Source organism: Sinohyriopsis cumingii, chromosome 15, assembly GCF_028554795.1.
Source record: "Sinohyriopsis cumingii isolate HCF-2022 chromosome 15, ASM2855479v2, whole genome shotgun sequence".
Classification (NCBI taxonomy): Eukaryota; Metazoa; Mollusca; class Bivalvia; order Unionida; family Unionidae; genus Sinohyriopsis; species Sinohyriopsis cumingii.
The window spans coordinates 12,500,954-12,519,656 of record NC_142975.1 but is presented as its reverse complement, the minus strand read 5'-3'; the positions used below and the strand labels follow the sequence as shown (position 1 = coordinate 12,519,656).

General features: G+C 34.3%; 1 protein-coding gene across 1 annotated transcript in view; it reads left to right on the top strand.

Annotated features, from left to right (window-relative positions):
- Positions 1-11,115, top strand: part of LOC149781274 (uncharacterized) — a 46,795-nt gene extending 35,680 nt beyond the window's left edge. Inside the window, exon 2 of the mRNA XM_089935361.1 lies at positions 9,895-11,115. Coding sequence (XP_089791487.1) covers positions 9,895-10,062 — 168 coding nt within the window. The 3' untranslated portion in view covers positions 10,063-11,115. The remainder of the gene's footprint in view (positions 1-9,894) is intronic.
- Positions 11,116-18,703: the final 7,588 nt, after the last annotated feature.

Sequence of the window (18,703 nt, the reverse complement as noted above, 5' to 3'; positions counted from 1 at the left end):
TATATATATATATATATAATATTTCAACCTTGACAATGGTTATTAACCAACTTTGTTGTAGACATATGGCTTAATGCCCAGTCAAGAAGGGGACCCAAATTCTCACCTTTTTATGTGCGGGTGGGGACGGGGGTAATTTCGGAATTTTCGCAAGGGGTGTGGTGCAAGATTTGGGCTGACGTTTCCTTTTACAACATTGTTATAGTTTAGTGATTGTTTGCTTCATTATAACAAATCAGTGTAGGGAAGATATTTCTCAAAGTGAGTAATTTGCCAAGAACTAGGAGCAGACGTTCAGTGTACACAAGACTGGCATTGATTCTTTTCTGAAAATGGACCCTCCCTAAAGCTTTAATACAACGAATTCTTAATGTGTTCTGAAGTAAGCGATTAGGTCATTTGAAATATTAATAAATCTGTGTATTATGAACTTGGGTAGTAAGCCTGAAATACCGATCTACGGCTTAGAAATATTGACTGATAAATCATACGAATAGGAAGCAAGAAAACGTGCAAGTGTGAAATTAGAGTCTGGTGAATGTGTCTGTTAGCTAACAAAAAGAAAAGTATTTGTGGCATTATTAAATTTTAGAACCTTTAAGTTTACGGTGACTGTTTCCATAGTTTCCTTGCAAATAAGGGAAACATCGAATTCCATCCTTCTTGCAATGTTTGTTCTTCTATCGTAGGTAGTGAGGTGCTCTTGGTGTTATGAGGTATTACGAGAGACTACAATACCTGGTTTAATGAATGGAAATAAAAAAATCTGAATACTATTGATGGTTTTCTATAGGAAATGTGTGCATGAATATCACTGCAGTAATTTCTTGAAAGGCACACTTGTTTACCAGCATTTTCAGTTGCCTATACGTTATGAATTGATGTATAACGTTTAATCTTGCACATTCTTTACAACGAAAAAACATTAAAGGTTTGCCGGAAAACACACAAATGTCACTCCAACTGTACCTGTATTTAAATGTGGAACAAAACGATTAAGAAATCAAGATTTAAAAAAAAAATACACATTAATGTCAACAAAATAATATATGTTTAACGGGCTTACATTTTGGACGCTATTATCCACACCTTTTTCCATTTATTGAACTTGCTAATGCATAGCCTACGGTGTAAACTGAATACAGTTTGTTTGCAGATTGGGCACTATCGAGCGAGAATTTATTATCAACTTACAGGATAAAGGTTTTAGGAATTCCGTTTCTATGCGATTTTACAAACTCTTTTGTAATAAAATACTAAATTTGCGCAGTAATAATACAACTATTTCGATCTATTTTTTTGCATAGTTTATGAACAATTTATAAAACTGAATCCTGATCTACCCAGGAGAATGCAATCCAGACATGATAAAGTGCTATGTCACACTCAGGTTGGTATCATCGTGTTACCAGGAAACAAAAAACATACCGATTAAGGTTGTCCGTCATCTGAGAGCGCCAGCGTTATTTGATAATTCCAAAACTCCTGCTGTGTTCCAGAAAGCATTTCTCATTAGAGTACATTGAAGCTATTTGAAGGTTTACTACGTGGGTGAATGCCATTAAACTGATAAAGTGTTGTTTCGGGCGGATTGGATTCCATTTCTGTAGTCCTTGTTATTTACACAGATCGTTGATGTAAACAAGATGCACTTTATACAGTCCAGAGGAGACAGATTCGCCACCTATTGAATTAGACGTACCCAACATTAAAGGGTTGTTTTACGACTTAAATTATCCGGCCCATTTGACATATGCATTAATACCATTATGGAGATGACACATTTGAACCTGTTGGTCAAAATGAAGTATGAGGAAATATCCAAAGAAAACGAGGTGGTAAGATTAATAAAAAAACATGAATAGGTGTGCATCTCTGATGTCTATTCGGATTCATTATGTGGAAAGCAAAGGCGAAGAGCTCGACAAAATCAATCAAATAAATATGATGCCTACGAAGAATATCTTCACCCCTTGAAACTTCCCATCTTCTATATTGTTCTTTACACGCGGACTGGGGATTAAATGACACCTCTCGATGGCTAACGTAATGCATATATAAAATGTTTGTCTCAAATAGTTTAATTCTACTTCGTGATACAGAAACGAAAATATAACAAATATATAACGAAAATATAACAAATACAGTCTATTTGCAACTCATAATCTTCGTTAATTGACTCAAAATGTTTGCTCTAAGAGTCAAGTAGAAATTCTCTCTCAAGTGTCAAGTATATAAAATCTCTATATTGTCAAGTATATACATATTCTCTCTAGTGTCAAGTATATAAATACTTTCTCTAATGTCACGTATATAAATATTCTCTCTAGTGTCAGTATATAAATATTCTCTCTAGTGTCAAGCATATGAATATTCTCTCTAGTGTCAAGTATATAAATACTTTCTCTAATGTCACGTATATGAATATTCTCTCTAGTGTCAGTATATAAATATTCTGTGTAGTGTCAGCATATAAATATTCTCTATAGTGTCAGTATATAAAGTGTCAGTATATACATATTCTCTGTAGTGTCAGTATATAAATATTCTCTATAGTGTCAGTATATAAACATTCTCTGTAGTGTCAGTATATAAATATTCTCTCTAGTGTCAGCATATAAATATTCTCTATAGTGTCAGCATGTAAATATTCTCTGTAGTGTCAGTATATAAATATTCTCTATAGTGTCAGTATATAAACATTCTCTGTAGTGTCAGTATATAAATATTCTGTGTAGTGTCAGCATATAAATATTCTCTATAGTGTCAGTATATAAAGTGTCAGTATATACATATTCTCTGTAGTGTCAGTATATAAATATTCTCTCTAGTGTCAGCATATAAATATTCTCTATAGTGTCAGCATGTAAATATTCTCTGTAGTGTCAGTATATAAATATTCTCTATAGTGTCAGTATATAAACATTCTCTGTAGTGTCAGTATATAAATATTCTGTGTAGTGTCAGCATATAAATATTCTCTATAGTGTCAGTATATAAAGTGTCAGTATATACATATTCTCTGTAGTGTCAGTATATAAATATTCTCTGTAGTGTCAGCATATAAATATTCTCTGTAGTGTCAGCATGTAAATATTCTCTATAGTATCAGTTTTTAAATATTCTTTATAGTGTCAATAATTTCTTATAGTGTCAGTATATAAATATTCTCTCTAGTGGCAAGTATATAAATATTCTCTCTAGTGTTAGTATTTATAGGTTACTGCATTTGTATGGGAAAATATGAACGAGTTTTGGGATGGAATACTGCACGACCTTGGGTGTGCAGTATATCCTTCCGACAAAACGAGTTCATATTTTCCCAAACAAAGGCAGTAACCTTTTTATTATATGCTCATTTTTTTATTCTGCCTAAGGTTTAATTATATAAAAACAATACACTACAAGAAACAACGTAAATGAATGTATGCCGCATTCCAAACTAAATACACAAGCGCGTATTCATCATTACACAAATCAACATTATTATCGCGCACAAACTCCGCCCAGATAAGTTTGAACTTAATCGCGCGCTCGACATAACTTTCGAAAGAAAATGGCGTGTCTTGTTAAAATTGAAATTTGGAGTAATATTGTGAATGAATGTGCATTGCAACAACTTTTCCATTTGATCTGGAATGAATAGATTTTGGTATTTTTCTCGATCCTAGGAAATTTCGTGATTATTGACTGGATTTGTATGTGACGATTCCACATGAAATACGTGAGATTTAATAAGCTAGGCAGAAGCGTGTTGACATCTGCAAATGTGTTTCTGCTTCTGTCATTAAATGTCTGAAATCATAAAGTAGGAAAAATATGAAGTCTTTCAATTGCAATTATCAAAATGACACTATGGAATTTAATGCTTATTACATTTTGATTGCAGTAAAGAGGATGCAATTGCACTTATCACCGAAATTACAGCACAATTTCGAAATGTGTAATCTAGATAGAAAACCTATGACATGGCTCATGTAATTCGGATTTGCAGAATTAAGAAAATACATTTTGAGGAAATTCAAGATGTAAAACTGTAAGTATATTTTATTTTGCCATTCTTATCACCAACTAAAGAAAAGCATATAAGACTTGTCACTTGTATGTTATTTGTAAGGACATTATCTTGCGTCTGTTATATAATGTAGCTAGCCTAAATCCGTAACTTTGTATCAACACGGAATGTGCCAAAGCAGCTGGTATGTGGCAGTCCACGAAACATCTGCTTTAGTTCATTCAGAAACAAATTTATAAACCACAACGTAAAGAGCCTCTTACGCGAGTGTACATGGTTTGTGTACAAAATCAAAAGTGCTGGCGTCTGCGTCCATTGTTTGTTTACAATAGAAAGTAGTTCCTGTATGCACGTGAATGCTATATGTGTATTGTCGCACGAGTTCAGTATCGGATAATATTGAACGATTCTGACAATGTAAAGTTAACGGGGAAAAAATGAGCATATAATAAATAAATATTCTCTGTAGTGTCAGTATATAAATATTCTCTGTAGTGTCAGTATATAAATATTCTCTGTAGTGTCAGTATATAAATATTCTCTCTAGTGTCAGTATATAAATATTCTCTATAGTGTCAGTATATAAATATTCTCTCTAGTGTCAGTATATAAATATTCTCTCTAGTGTCAATTATATAAATACTTGCTCTAGTGTCAGGTATATAAATAATCTCTCTAGTGTCTAAGAAACATTATTCTCTCTAGCGTCAAGTATATACATACTCGCTTGGGCATTAAGTATATAAATACTCTCTATAGAGTCGAGTAGGGAAATATTTTCTCTAGTGTCGTATATATGAATACTCTCTCTCTCTCTCTCTCATGTCAAGTATGTGAATTCTCTATAGCGTAAAGTATGTGAATTCTCTCTAGTGTTAAGTATATAAATGCTTTCTCATGTCAAGCATGTGCATTCTCTCTCCAGTGGAAAGCATTTCGATATTCCCCGAATTGTTAACTATATAAATAATCTCCTCTCTTGTGTCAGTATATAATTATTCTCTCTAGTACCTAGTATGTAAATATTTTCTAGTGTTCGGCATATGAATATTCTCTCTAGTGTTTTTATATATACACTCTAGTGTCAGCGTTATTTATTGCTTTGTTGTCTTCAATTGTATGATTGTTGTAGTAAATATATTGAAACGAGGATGGGGCCCCGAGTGGCCGAGTGGTCTAAAGTGCTCACCGTTCCGGATCACTGCCATCTCATCTCTGTCTGCGTGGGTTAGAGTCCAAGGCTCGGACAGCGTGGGTACGTGGGAAAGCCTGCCAGTAGCACTGGTCAACAGTGAAATCATTACTGACTTGAAAAGGCCCTAATCTGTAGTATTTTGGTGTGCCGAACACGAATATAACCGTGAAAAATTTGTATTGGCTCTCGTTTTGAAGATATTCATATACCTCATTTTCTATGTTTCACTGTGTAAATTTCTCCAGTAGGACTGCAGCAACATCCGGAATAATGATGTAACATTGCATAATACCATCATGCTCACATCATCCACAGTTGATTGCATCATTTTCTGATGCAATGCAATACTAATGCCATGCGGCTGCTGAAGTAAGTTGACGTCAGCAGTGTACTATACATGTGTAGGCCTATTATACTAATGCCAGGCGGCTGCTGAAGCTGACGTAAGCAGTGTACTATATAAAGCCCAATCAGATAGGTTCAGCATTTAAAATATTTTAGACGTTGTGCGAGACAGTTCAAGCTACTGTTACATAAAACTTATTATTTTATCCATTTACGTACAATAAAGAACAGTAATGCCTCGAAAGTGTGTTAATACCGCGGACAATTTTTGCTATATTTGTGGGGAAGTGACATTTGCCAACCAGAAGAAAAGTATCAATTCTCAAGTGAAGAAGGCATATCATCTTTACTTCGGATGCAAGGTTGGTGACCAAGACAAGCCTTGGGCTCCGCATATATGCTGTGCTACATGTACAACACAGCTTTCACAGTGGTTGAATTGCAAAAGGTCATCAATGCCGTTTGCAGTCCCAATGGTGTGGAGAGAGCCAAGCAACCACCTAAATGACTGTTACTTCTGCTTGGTTCCTCCTCTTTCCGGCGGAATAACGAAGCGAAAGAAGTCGAGAATAGTCTACCCAAACATTCCGTCTGCATTGAGACCAGTTCCACATGGTGAGGGACTTCCTATTCCAGAACCTCCAGCAGAATATTCTCTTGATTCATCTGACGAAGACAAAGGTGAGTCGACCTGTTCTTCTCCTGGTCCATCAGCATGCAGTGATCCAGATTTTCACTGTGGTGCATCATCAACCCCACACAGAATAACACAGGAAGAACTAAATGACCTGATTCGTGATTTGGACTTATCAAAGAACAAGGCAGAATTGCTAGGATCAAGACTCCAACAATGGAATCTTCTAGAAGAAGATGTCACAATTACTGCATATCGAAAGCGCCACCAGCAATTGGAGCCTTTCTTCAGAAAGGAAAGTAATCTGATATTCTGTTCCGATATTGAGGACCTCATGAATGCTTTAAAAATCACTCATGACCCACAAGAATGGAGACTATTTGTGGACTCTTCGAAACTGAGTCTCAAGGCTGTGCTTTTGCACAATGGAAACATTCTTCCATCTATTCCAGTAGCGTATGCTGTCCACATGAAAGAGACATACGATAACTTAAGGCAGCTACTGAATTCCATTGAGTATAACAAGTACAGCTGGCACCTCTGTGGTGATTTGAAGGTAGTTGCCCTTTTAATGGGACTGCAGCAAGGATATACAAAATACATGTGTTTCTTATGCGAGTGGGATAGCCGAGCAAGGGAAATGCACTACATGAGGAAGGAATGGACTCACAGGCAGAATGTAGCCATTGGAGAGAAGAATATCCAACACCCAGCTCTGGTTGAGGCTCAGAAAATCTTGCTACCACCCCTTCACATCAAACTAGGTTTGATGAAGAACTTCGTGAAAGCCATTGACCGGACTTTGCCAGCATTCCGATACCTGCATGAAAAATTCCCTCGACTCAGCGAAGCAAAGATTAAAGAGGGAGTTTTTGTGGGTCCTCAGATTCGAGAGCTTTTCAAAGATGACCGGTTCAACAACTTGCTGGAAGGTGACGCGAAACAAGCATGGAATGCTTTTCGCCTAGTTTCTACAAACTTCCTCGGAAATGTTAGGGCAGAAAACTATAAGGAACTAGTAGAAGACATGTTGATGAAGTATAAGAAACTTGGCTGCAATATGTCTCTAAAGATTCACTTCCTTCATTCCCATTTGGATTTCTTTCCTAGCAACTGTGGTATTGTTAGTGATGAACACGGCGAACGTTTTCATCAAGATATCGCAACAATGGAACAAAGATAGCAGGGAAAATGGTCCACTACAATGCTGGCTGACTACTGCTGGACACTCCTCAGAGATGCTCCCGAACAGCTGTACAAGAGACAGGCGAAGAAATCTAAGATGTAGTCAATGACTTGATTTTTTATAGGTAGGCTATTACAGTTGACCTTTTACTATTGGAATGCATTTCGTTATGTAAACATTAATTTCTTGCAGATTACAAAAAAACTAGAGCCAATTTTGCAATTTGACTGTCATATTCGTGTTCAGCACATAAAAATTGATAAGAATTGACTAATTTTATTTCAGTAACATGACTTTTGTAAAAATTTGTTGTCCAGTGTAGTTTCTCGTGGGTCGGTGGTTCTTCCCTGGATTTTCCATGGTTCTTCCTCCACCAGTTATACTGGCCGACATGTATAGCCTATCTTGTGCTGAAAGATGGCGTTAAACCCTAGAACAATAACAACAATAAAACGAGGATTATCTGTATTGAAATAAACACATTAATATCTGTATTGTAAAAAAATAAATAAAAAAATATACCCCACTCTCAAATTATCTTTGAAATGATAGTCAGTGCCTTAGCCGAACCTATGGTTTTATCCTTAACGGAGTTATAGAATTTGCTCGAAAATGTATTCTTTTACGTTAGTCATATGCTTTAAATGGACCATACTGTGACTCGGGTACAAGTTATTTGAGTTTCGTTATTTCACAAGTACATGTGATATTCAGATTTTAAAGCTATAACTTAATTAATACCCTTACTTTTTACAACTGTTTCTTTTCTTTAGCGTTGTTTAGCTCTAGATGTGTTCACATCGTTATGGAGTTTTCTTTATAATTCTTTGAAATATGAGGAGACTGAGGTCTAAGTGAAAGGTTTTGTCAAGTCGTGCAATCTAATTAATTCTAGAATGCTCCTTTCTAGCATATTTATTTTATGAAGAGAATTACGACCAATCATTTTTGGAATATGTGCCGTATTAAATGAATAAATGAAGAATGATGATTGAGTCATACTGAAATCAACGAAATTTTGTACTCAAGAATAAGGACAGGCCGCCTTGTCTTAGTCAGCTAAGCGCACGAACATCTCAGTTGTAGCTCGAATCCTGCTCATGGCAACACTTATTGAGTATAAGTACTTACTGAGTGCTCAAACTCGAACAAAAACAAATCAACGTCTGAAATTTAGAGACTGTGTATTTCATTTCAGGCTTCAGCTTAGCCTAGCGTACAAATAATACGATTTGCATGTACGCCGCACATCGTGCAATCTAAAATCCTATCCTATCCTGTCATAATCCTACCCTACCGTGTCCTGTCCTGTCCTATCTCCTATCCTATCCTTTCTCCTATTCGATCCGATCCTATTCTATCCTATCCTATCCTATATCATATCGTATCGTATCCTATAGTATGGTATGGTATGGCATGGTATCGTATCTTATACCATACCATACCATACCATAACATGCCATACCATATCATACCATACCATACCATAACATGCCATACCATATCATACCATACCATATCATACCATAACATGCCATACCATATCATACCATACCATACCATACCATAGCATACCATACCATAACATGCCATACCATACCATACCATACCATAACATGCCATACCATATCATACCATACCATACTATACTATATTATACCACTCCACACAACACGACACTACACCATCATAAAGCCAGACCATTTCTTGCACAATAGAGTAAATGTAACGAATCCTATTGAAGATCAGCTAGTATGTTTTATTTTTGTTCCCGGCCTCTCGCTGTAGCTTGATTCTTTTGTTTCCGGCCTCTCGCTATGTTTTACTTTTGTTCCTTGCCTCTCGCTGTTTTACTTTTGTTCCCGGTCTCTTGCTGTGTTTTAATTTTGTTCCTGGCTTCTCGCTGTAGTTTGATTATTCTGAAACATAGTGTCATCATAAAACTTAGTAGTACATACCGAAAACACGAATAACAGTTGAAAGTGGTGGATTTCGTTCATTTTATAAGAGCAAAGTGCAGGTCATCACAATGGAATCGTTGCAATAATATATACATTAATAATAATATGATAAATCTACCCACGTCCCCCAAAGAATGTTCGTATTCTTCTCCATATCATCTTTATACTCGATATTAATAAATTCTGTATTGTCTGTGAACTCTGACGCGATTTATTTTAATTTCAGATAGCGCAATATTCAGTCTTTAGACCAGTGCTGTCCAACATTTTTGACACCATGGGCCACTGAAAAATGTTTTTCTTGAAGCCGAGGGCCGCAGCAGAAAACTAAAAAGCAACGACTCTATAGCTGCTCGAGCTCTGGCGGGCCATTTAAAACCAGCTCGTGGGCCACGGGTTGGACAGCACTGCGTTAGACTAATGATGGTAGTGAACTAACCGCGCGTTCTGGTAGACATCTTGGTTTTGTTGACCGGCATCGCAAACGTCTTTATTGAAATAAATTAACTTTACGTTAAGTGAATCATCAAGCAATTACGTTTCCTTCTCATATTTCAGATGGACTACCCGTTGACCGACCAAATACGATTTCTTCCAGATAAAAGATCAACTCGAATGTTGGATCTGCTGCTGAGAGGGCGAGAAGACCGCCTGAAAAGTATAGTGCCGAGAGAACAGGAAAAGAGACAGAGACAATGTTACTGGTCTGTTATATCCTGCTTTTGAGCAGACACACAGATGAACGAACACACTAAGAACTATATTTTGTGTGAACGGGGCACCTAAAATACATTTCCAGTTAGTAATTTAGTTGAAATCAAGAGGTAAAGACGACAAATGGTCCATTTCTTCCTCCTTGTATCATAAACAAATATACTGAAAAACCACAACCTTTTTGATCTTCTAATAACTTCCAATATACAAATATGTGTATATCAACTGCACGAATTTGGATTATAACAAAACCAAATGGGTCATACCTACTAAACATGTATCTGGCTAAAATACATTTTATATCAAGCCACAAAGTGTTCAACGTTTTATGGAAACATATTGTCGTGTGTAACGAAAAGTAGGAAATGACAAGACAGTACTTAAGAAGCAGCTTAAAATGTTGAAAAGTACAAAATGTAATGGACTCTTGCCTCATATGTTGAACGTATAGGAAACAAAATGTTCTTTTCGGGATGGAGAAAGTGTCATAATTTGCATTATGTTTGTCATTTTTATTTACAAAAATGGAAGAATTATAAATTTGATTCATCGTTGCGAAATTGACTGACTTTTGTGAATAAAATAATTCTCTGTTTAGTAATAGTTTCATTTGTTATTTGTTTGAAAATTCAAAACAATTTTCATTCAGATGTCATTGAAAAGATTGTACGTCCATTTGCAAAATTTGATAAATGTAATATTTTTAACTTTTTTAATGAAATGTCTTGCAAGTATTTATGCCTTTTGACAATGTAAAATGAAAACACTTGTAATTATCCTGACATTTTAGCAGCAGTGACCATTATTGCTCTCTAAATCTGCATTGTTCAACATTTAAAAGCATTTAATAGAAATATCAAATAATTCATTCCTGACCTGAAATTATAATACACTCAATTTCAATAATTAGAAATATGCAATAATGGAAGTCATAAGATGTGGGTGTTTTGATGATCCCCAAGGAGAATTTATTTTTAGCAGTCTCCACCCAATATGATTTTATTGTGAAATAAAAAATGACTGACCATAAAAGGTTATTTGTGATGGATCAGGCTTTGCTTCTTCCGTCCTGGTTGTGTTTATTTTATTTTACTTTCCTTCTCCATCAGGAACCTGTAAGATTCCTAAATTTATATAATTCATGGTCGATTGTTAGATCTCAATTGCATGGATGAGTCTAACATTTAAGATGGATATACCTGCACCATAAGGCAACAATATTAACATTTATATCTATTATTATATTTTGTATCGCCTAAGAGCAATGACTTCTCCAAATAACTTAGCGGTGTACAGTCATCACTTACAACGAAATCACTGATCGAGAAGGTTTAGGAAGAAACATGTATAAAAAAAACCATCATTCCAGATCATGCATGCCCACTTGATAAACATCAATCAGTCAAACAAACAACGGTATATATAGCTATAACAAAGAGAAAACCACCACAATAATCAGTGACAGCGATACGTTTAAATACATATATGGAAGGCATTACAATTTACAGCCATTTTTTTTACATTTGATAACAAAGTTACAAAGAAAGTATTCACATTAAAGTACAGAACATTAAAATGAAAACTGATAGTCATAATAATGAACGTATGAGACAGAGAGATAAAGACGGTAAGGAGAAATTACCCAAACAGGAAAATAGACAGAGGAGTAAGTGTGTCATGCTTTATAGTTTAGCTGAGTTATGATAATATTAAACAAATATCTAATGGAATAAAAATATAATTTAGTTGCATTCCATTACGTTCATACAAAGTGAAAAGATATAGTTGAAGTTTGTTCATGAGGTCCAGTAAAATGCATCTGGCAGCGAATAAACAAATCCAAGTTGAAACCTTGAATCAAAACTCCTGTAGCTGTACATAGAATTTATTTAAAACTGGATAGGAACTTGCAGTCAAGATTTAAAACCCTGCACATTGCTGTGTTAAGTTTGAAATCTCTGTAAAATAAAGAAATGTATTTTTAGGACTTCTTTTGTTGTAGAATGCGCAGAAGTAAAGTTCTCAAGATTGGTGCAAACATAAACGTGTCCCAGGGACACATCATATATTAAAATGTCATCTATTAATCCACGAATATAGGAATTGCTCTTTATATTAACAATGTCCTTCTGTTGTCACGGCAACACTCTGGCCGTTTGAAAGTTATTTTCCCGTGCCGACCACAAGATTACCCGTCATTCAATCCATGCAACAATGACGGATTTAGTTCGCTCGTCAAAAACGTGCGATCTTTTAATATGTTTAGAATTGATCATAACGATTAAAGATACAAATTATATTCAATCTGCATTTATATTAAACCCTTCTGACAACGGACACTCCGGTGCCTAAACTCATTTAACAGATCGCATTTAGGCGATAATAACAAATCGACCAACATAAAAATCATTTCAAATGTGAATATTACCACCCACAAACCATTCTCGGGGAATATAATTTCCTGGTTGCGGTGTCGTAGTAGAAAGATTTGGGAAACGCTATAATGCCTTGGAGATGTAATATAAAGGACAAGCTATAATGCCTTCAAAATGTAGTATAAAGGACAAGCTATAATGCCTTGAAGATGTAGTATGAAGGACAAGCTATAATGCCTTGAAATTGTAGTATAAAGGACAAGCTATAATGCATTGAAAATGTAGTATGAAGGACAAGCTATAATGCATTGAAAATGTAGCATTAAGGACAAGCTATAATGCCTTGAAAATGTACTATAAAGTACAAGCTATAATGCCTTGAAAAATGTAGCATAAAGGACAAGCTATAATGCCTTGAAGATGTAGTATAAAGGACAAGCTATAATGCCTTGAAAAATGAAGCATAAAGGACAAGCTATAAGGCATTGAAAATGTAGTATAAAGGACAAGCTCTAATGCCTTGAAAAATGTAGCATAAAGGACAAGCTATAATGTCTTGAAAAATGTAGTATAAAGGACACGCTATAATGCCTTGAAAAATGTAGTATAAAGGACAAGCAATAATGCCTTGAAAATGTAGTATAAAGGACAACCTATAATACCTTGAAAAATGTAGCATAAAGGACAACCTATAATGCATTGAAAATGTAGCATAAAGGACACGCTATAATGCCTTGAAAATATAGTATAAAGAACAAGCTATACTGCCTTGAAGATGTAATATAAAGGAAAAGCTATAATGCCTTGAAAATATAGTATAAAAAACAAGCTATAATGCCTTGAAAAAGTAGTATAAAGGACAAGCTCTAATGCCTTGAAGATGTAGTATAAAGAACAAGCTATACTGCCTTGAACATGTAGTATAAAGGATAAGCTATAATGCCTTGGAGATGTAATAAAGGACAAGCTATAATACCTTGAAAAATGTAGTATAAAGGACAAGCTATAATGCATTGAAAATGTAATATAAAGGACAAGCTATAATGCCTTGAAAATATAGTATAAAGAACAAGCTATACTGCCTTGAAGATGTAGTATAAAAGACAAGCTATAATGCCTTGAAAATATAGTATAAAGAACAAGCTATACTGCCTTGAAGATGTAGTATAAATGACAAGTTATAATGCCTTGAAAAATGTAGTATAAACGACAAGCTATAATGCCTTGAAAATCTAGTATAAAGGACAACCTATAATGCCTTGAAAAATGTAGCATAAAGGACAACCTATAATGCATTGAAAATGTAGCATAAAGGACACGCTATAATGCCTTGAAAATGTAGTATAAAGGACAAGCTATAATGCCTTGAAAAATGTAATATAAAGGACAAGCTATAAGGCCTTGAAGATGTACTATAAAGGACAAGTTATAATGCCTTGAAAAATGTAGTATAAAGCACAAGCTATAATGCCTTGAAAATGTAGTATAAAGGACAACCTATAATGCCTTGAAAAATGTAGCATAACGGACAACCTATAATGCATTGAAAATGTAGCATAAAGGACACGCTATAATGCCTTGAAAATATAGTATAAAGAACAAGCTATGCTGCCTTGAAGATGTAGTATCAAGGAAAAGCTATAATGCCTTGAAAACATAGTATAAAAAACAAGCTATAATGCCTTGAAAATGTAGCATAAAGGACAAGCTCTAATGCCTTGAAGATGTAGTATAAAGAACAAGCTATACTGCCTTGAACATGTAGTATAAAGGATAAGCTATAATGCCTTGAAAAATGTAGTATAAAGGACAAGCTATAATGCATTGAAAATGTAATATAAAGGACAAGCTATAATGCCTTGAAAATATAGTATAAAGAACAAGCTATACTGCCTTGAAGATGTAGTATAAAAGACAAGCAATAATGCCTTGAAAAATGTAGCATAAAGGACAAGCTATAATGCATTGAAAATGTAGTACAAAGGACAACCTATAATGACTTGAAAAATGTAGTATAAAGGACAAGCTATAATGCATTGAAAATGTAGCATAAAGGACACGCTACAATGCCTTGAAAAATGTAGTATAATGGACAAGCGATAATGCATTGAAAAATGTACTATAAAGGACAAGCTATAATGCATTGAAAATGTAGGATAAAGGACAAGCTATAATGCCATGAAAATATAGTATAAAGAGCACGCTATACTGCCTTGAAGATGTAGTATAAAGGAAAAGCTATAACGCCTTGAAAATATAGTATAAAAAACAAGCTATAATGCCTTCAAAAAGTAGTATAAAGGAAAAGCTATAATGCCTTGAAAAATGTAGCATAAAGGAAAAGCTATAATGCATTGAAAATGTAGCATAAAGGACAAGCTATAATGCCTTGAAAAATGTAGTATAAAGGACACGCTATAATGCCTTAAAAATATAGTATAAAGAAGAAGCTATACTGCCTTGAAGATGTAGTATAAAGGACAAGCTATAATGCCTTGAAAACTGTAGCATAAAGGACAAGCTATAATGCCTTGAAAATGTAGTATAAAGGACAAGCTATAATGCCTTGAAAAATGTAGTATAAAGGACAAGCTATAATGGATTGAAAATGTTGCATGAAGGACACGCTATAATGCCTTGAAAAATGTACTATAAAAGACACGCTATAATGTCTTGAAAATATAGTATAAAGAACAAGCAATACTGCCTTGAAGATGTAGTATAAAGGGCAAGCTATAATGCCTTGAAAAATGTAGTATAAAGGACAAGCTATAATCCCTTGAAAATGTAGTATAAAGGACACTCTATAATGCCTCGAAAATATAGTATAAAGAACAGGCTATACTGCCTTGAAGATGTAGTATAAAGGAAAAGCTATAATGCCTTGAAAATGTAGTATAAAGGACAAGCTATAAGGCATTGAAATTGTAGTATAAAGGACAAGCTATAAGGCACTGAAATTGTAGTATAAAAGATAAGCTATAATTCCTGGAAGACGCAATATAAAGGACAAGCTATAGTACCTTGAAGATGTAGTATAAAAAACAAGCTATAATGCATTGAAAATGTAGTATAAAGGACACGTTGTAATGCCTCGAAGATGTAGTAGAAACAACACTATCTAATGCCTTGGAGATGTAATAGAAAGGACAATCTATAATGTCTTGGAAATGTAATATAAAGAACAAGGTATACTGCATTGAAGATATAGTATAAAGGAAAAGCTATAATGCATTGAAAATGTAGTATAAAAGACAAGCTATAATGCCTTGAAGATGTACTATAAACAACACGTTCTAATGCCTTGGAGATGTAACATAAAGGACAAGCTATAATGCCTTGGAGATGTAGGATAAAAGACAAGCTATAATGCCTTGAAAAATGTAGTATAAAGGACAAGCTATAATGCCTTGAAAATGTAGCATAAAGGACAAGCTATAATGCCTTGAAAATGTAGTATAAAGGAAAAGCTATAATGCCTTGAAAAATGTAATATAAAGGACAAGCTATAAGGCCTTGAAGATGTACTATAAAGGACAAGTTATAATGCCTTGAAAAATGTAGTATAAAGGACAAGCTATAATGCCTTGAAAACGTAGTATATAGGACAACCTATAAAGCCTTGAAAAATGTAGCATAAAGGACAACCTATAATGCATTGAAAATGTAGCATAAAGGACACGCTATAATGCCTTGAAAATATAGTATAAAGAACAAGCTATGCTGCCTTGAAGATGTAGTATCAAGGAAAAGATATAAGGCCCTGAAAATATAGTATAAAAAACAAGCAATAATGCCTTGAAAATGTAGCATAAAGGACAAGCTCTAATGCCTTGAAGATGTAGTATAAAGAACAAGCTATACTGCCTTGAACATGTAGTATAAAGGATAAGCTATAATGCCTTGAAAAATGTAGTATAAAGGACAAGCTATAATGCATTGAAAATGTAATATAAAGGACAAGCTATAATGCCTTGAAAATTTAGTATAAAGAACAAGCTATACTGCCTTGAAGATGTAGTATAAAAGACAAGCAATAATGCCTTGAAAACTGTAGCATAAAGGACAAGCTATAATGCATTGAAAATGTAGTACAAAGGACAACCTATAATGACTTGAAAAATGTAGTATAAAGGACAAGCTATAAAGCATTGAAAATGTAGCATAAAGGACACGCTACAATGCCTTGAAAAATGTAGTATAATGGACAAGCGATAATGCATTGAAAAATGTACTATAAAGGACAAGCTATAATGCATTGAAAATGTAGGATAAAGGACAAGCTATAATGCCATGAAAATATAGTATAAAGAGCACGCTATACTGCCTTGAAGATGTAGTATAAAGGAAAAGCTATAACGCCTTGAAAATATAGTGTAAAAAACAAGCTATAATGCCTTCAAAAAGTAGTATAAAGGAAAAGCTATAATGCCTTGAAAAATGTAGCATAAAGGAAAAGCTATAATGCCTTGAAACATGTAGTATAAAGGACACGCTATAATGCCTTGAAACTATAGTATAAAAAACAAGCTATACTGCCTTGAAGATGTAGTATAAAGGACAAGCCATAATGCTTTGAAAAATGTAGTATAAAGGACAAGTTATAATGACTTGAAAATGTAGTATAAAGGAAAAGCTATAATGCATTGAAAATGTAGCATAAAGGACAAGCTATAATGCCTTGAAAAATGTAGTATAAAGGACAAGCTATAATGCCTTGAAAAATGTAGTATAAAGGACAAGCTATAATGCCTTGAAAAATGTAGCATAAAGGACAAAGCCATAATGCACTGAAAATGTAGCATAAAGGACAAGCTATAATGCCTTGAAAAATGTAGTATAAAGGACACGCTATAATGCCTTGAAAATATAGTATAAAGAAGAAGCTATACTGCCTTGAAGATCTGGTATAAAGGACAAGCTATAATGCCTTGAAAAATGTAGCATAAAGGACAAGCTATAATGCATTGAAAATATTGCATGAAGGACACGCTATAATGCCTTGAAAAATGTATTATAAAGGATACGCTATAATGCCTTGAAAATATAGTATAAAGAACAAGCAATACTGCCTTGAAGATGTAGTATAAAGGGCAAGCTATAATGCCTTGAAAAATGTAGTATAAAGGACAAGCTCTAATGCCTTGAAAATGTAGTATAAAGGAAACGCGATAATGCCTCGAAAATATAGTATAAAGAAAAAGCTATACTGCCTTGAAGATGTAGTATAAAGGGAAAGCTATAATGCCTTGAAAATGTAGTATAAAGGACAAGCTATAATGCCTAGAAAAATGTAGCATAAAGGACAAGCTATAATGCATTCAAAATGTAGCATAAAGGACACGCTATAATGCCTTGAAAATATAGTATAAAGAACAAGCTATACTGCCTTGAAGATGTAGTATAAGGAAAAGCTATAATGCCTTGAAAATAAAGTATAAAAAACAAGCAATAATGCCTTGAAAATGTAGTATAAAGGACACGCTATAATGCCTTGAAAAGGTAGTATAAAGGAGAATCTCTAAAGCCTTGAAAAATGTAGTATAAAGGACAAGCTATAATACATCAAAAATGTAGCATAAAGGACAAGGTATAATGCCTTGAAGATGTAGTATAAAGGACGAGCTATAATGCATTGAAAATGTAGTATAAAGGACAAGCTATAATGCCTTGAAAAATGTAGTATGAAGGACAAGCTATAATGCCTTGAAAAATGTAGCATAAAGGACAAGCTATAATGCCTTGAAAATGTAGTATAAAGGACAAGCTATAAGGCCTTGAAGATGTACTATAAAGGACGAGCTATACTGCATTGAAAATGTAGTATAAAGGACACGCTATAATGCCTTGAAAAATGTAGTATAAACGACAAGCTATAATGCATTGAAACTGTAGCATAAAGGACAAGCTATAAGGCCTTGAAAAATGTAGTATAAAGGACACGCTATAATGCCTTGAAAATGTAGTATAAAGAACAAGTTATACTGCCTTGAAGATGTAGCATAAAGGACAAGCTAAAATGCTTTGAAGAATGTAGCGTAAAGGACAAGCTATAATCCCTTGAAAATTTAGTATCAAGGAAAAGCGATAATGCATTGAAAATGTAGCACAAAGGACAAGCTATAATGCCTTGAAAATGTAGTATAAAGGAGAAGCTTTAATGCCTTGAAAAATGTAGTATAAAGGACAAGCTATAATGCATTGAAAATGTAGCATAAAGGACAAGCTATAATGCCTTGAAAAATGTAGTATAAAGGACAGGCTATAATGCCTTGAAA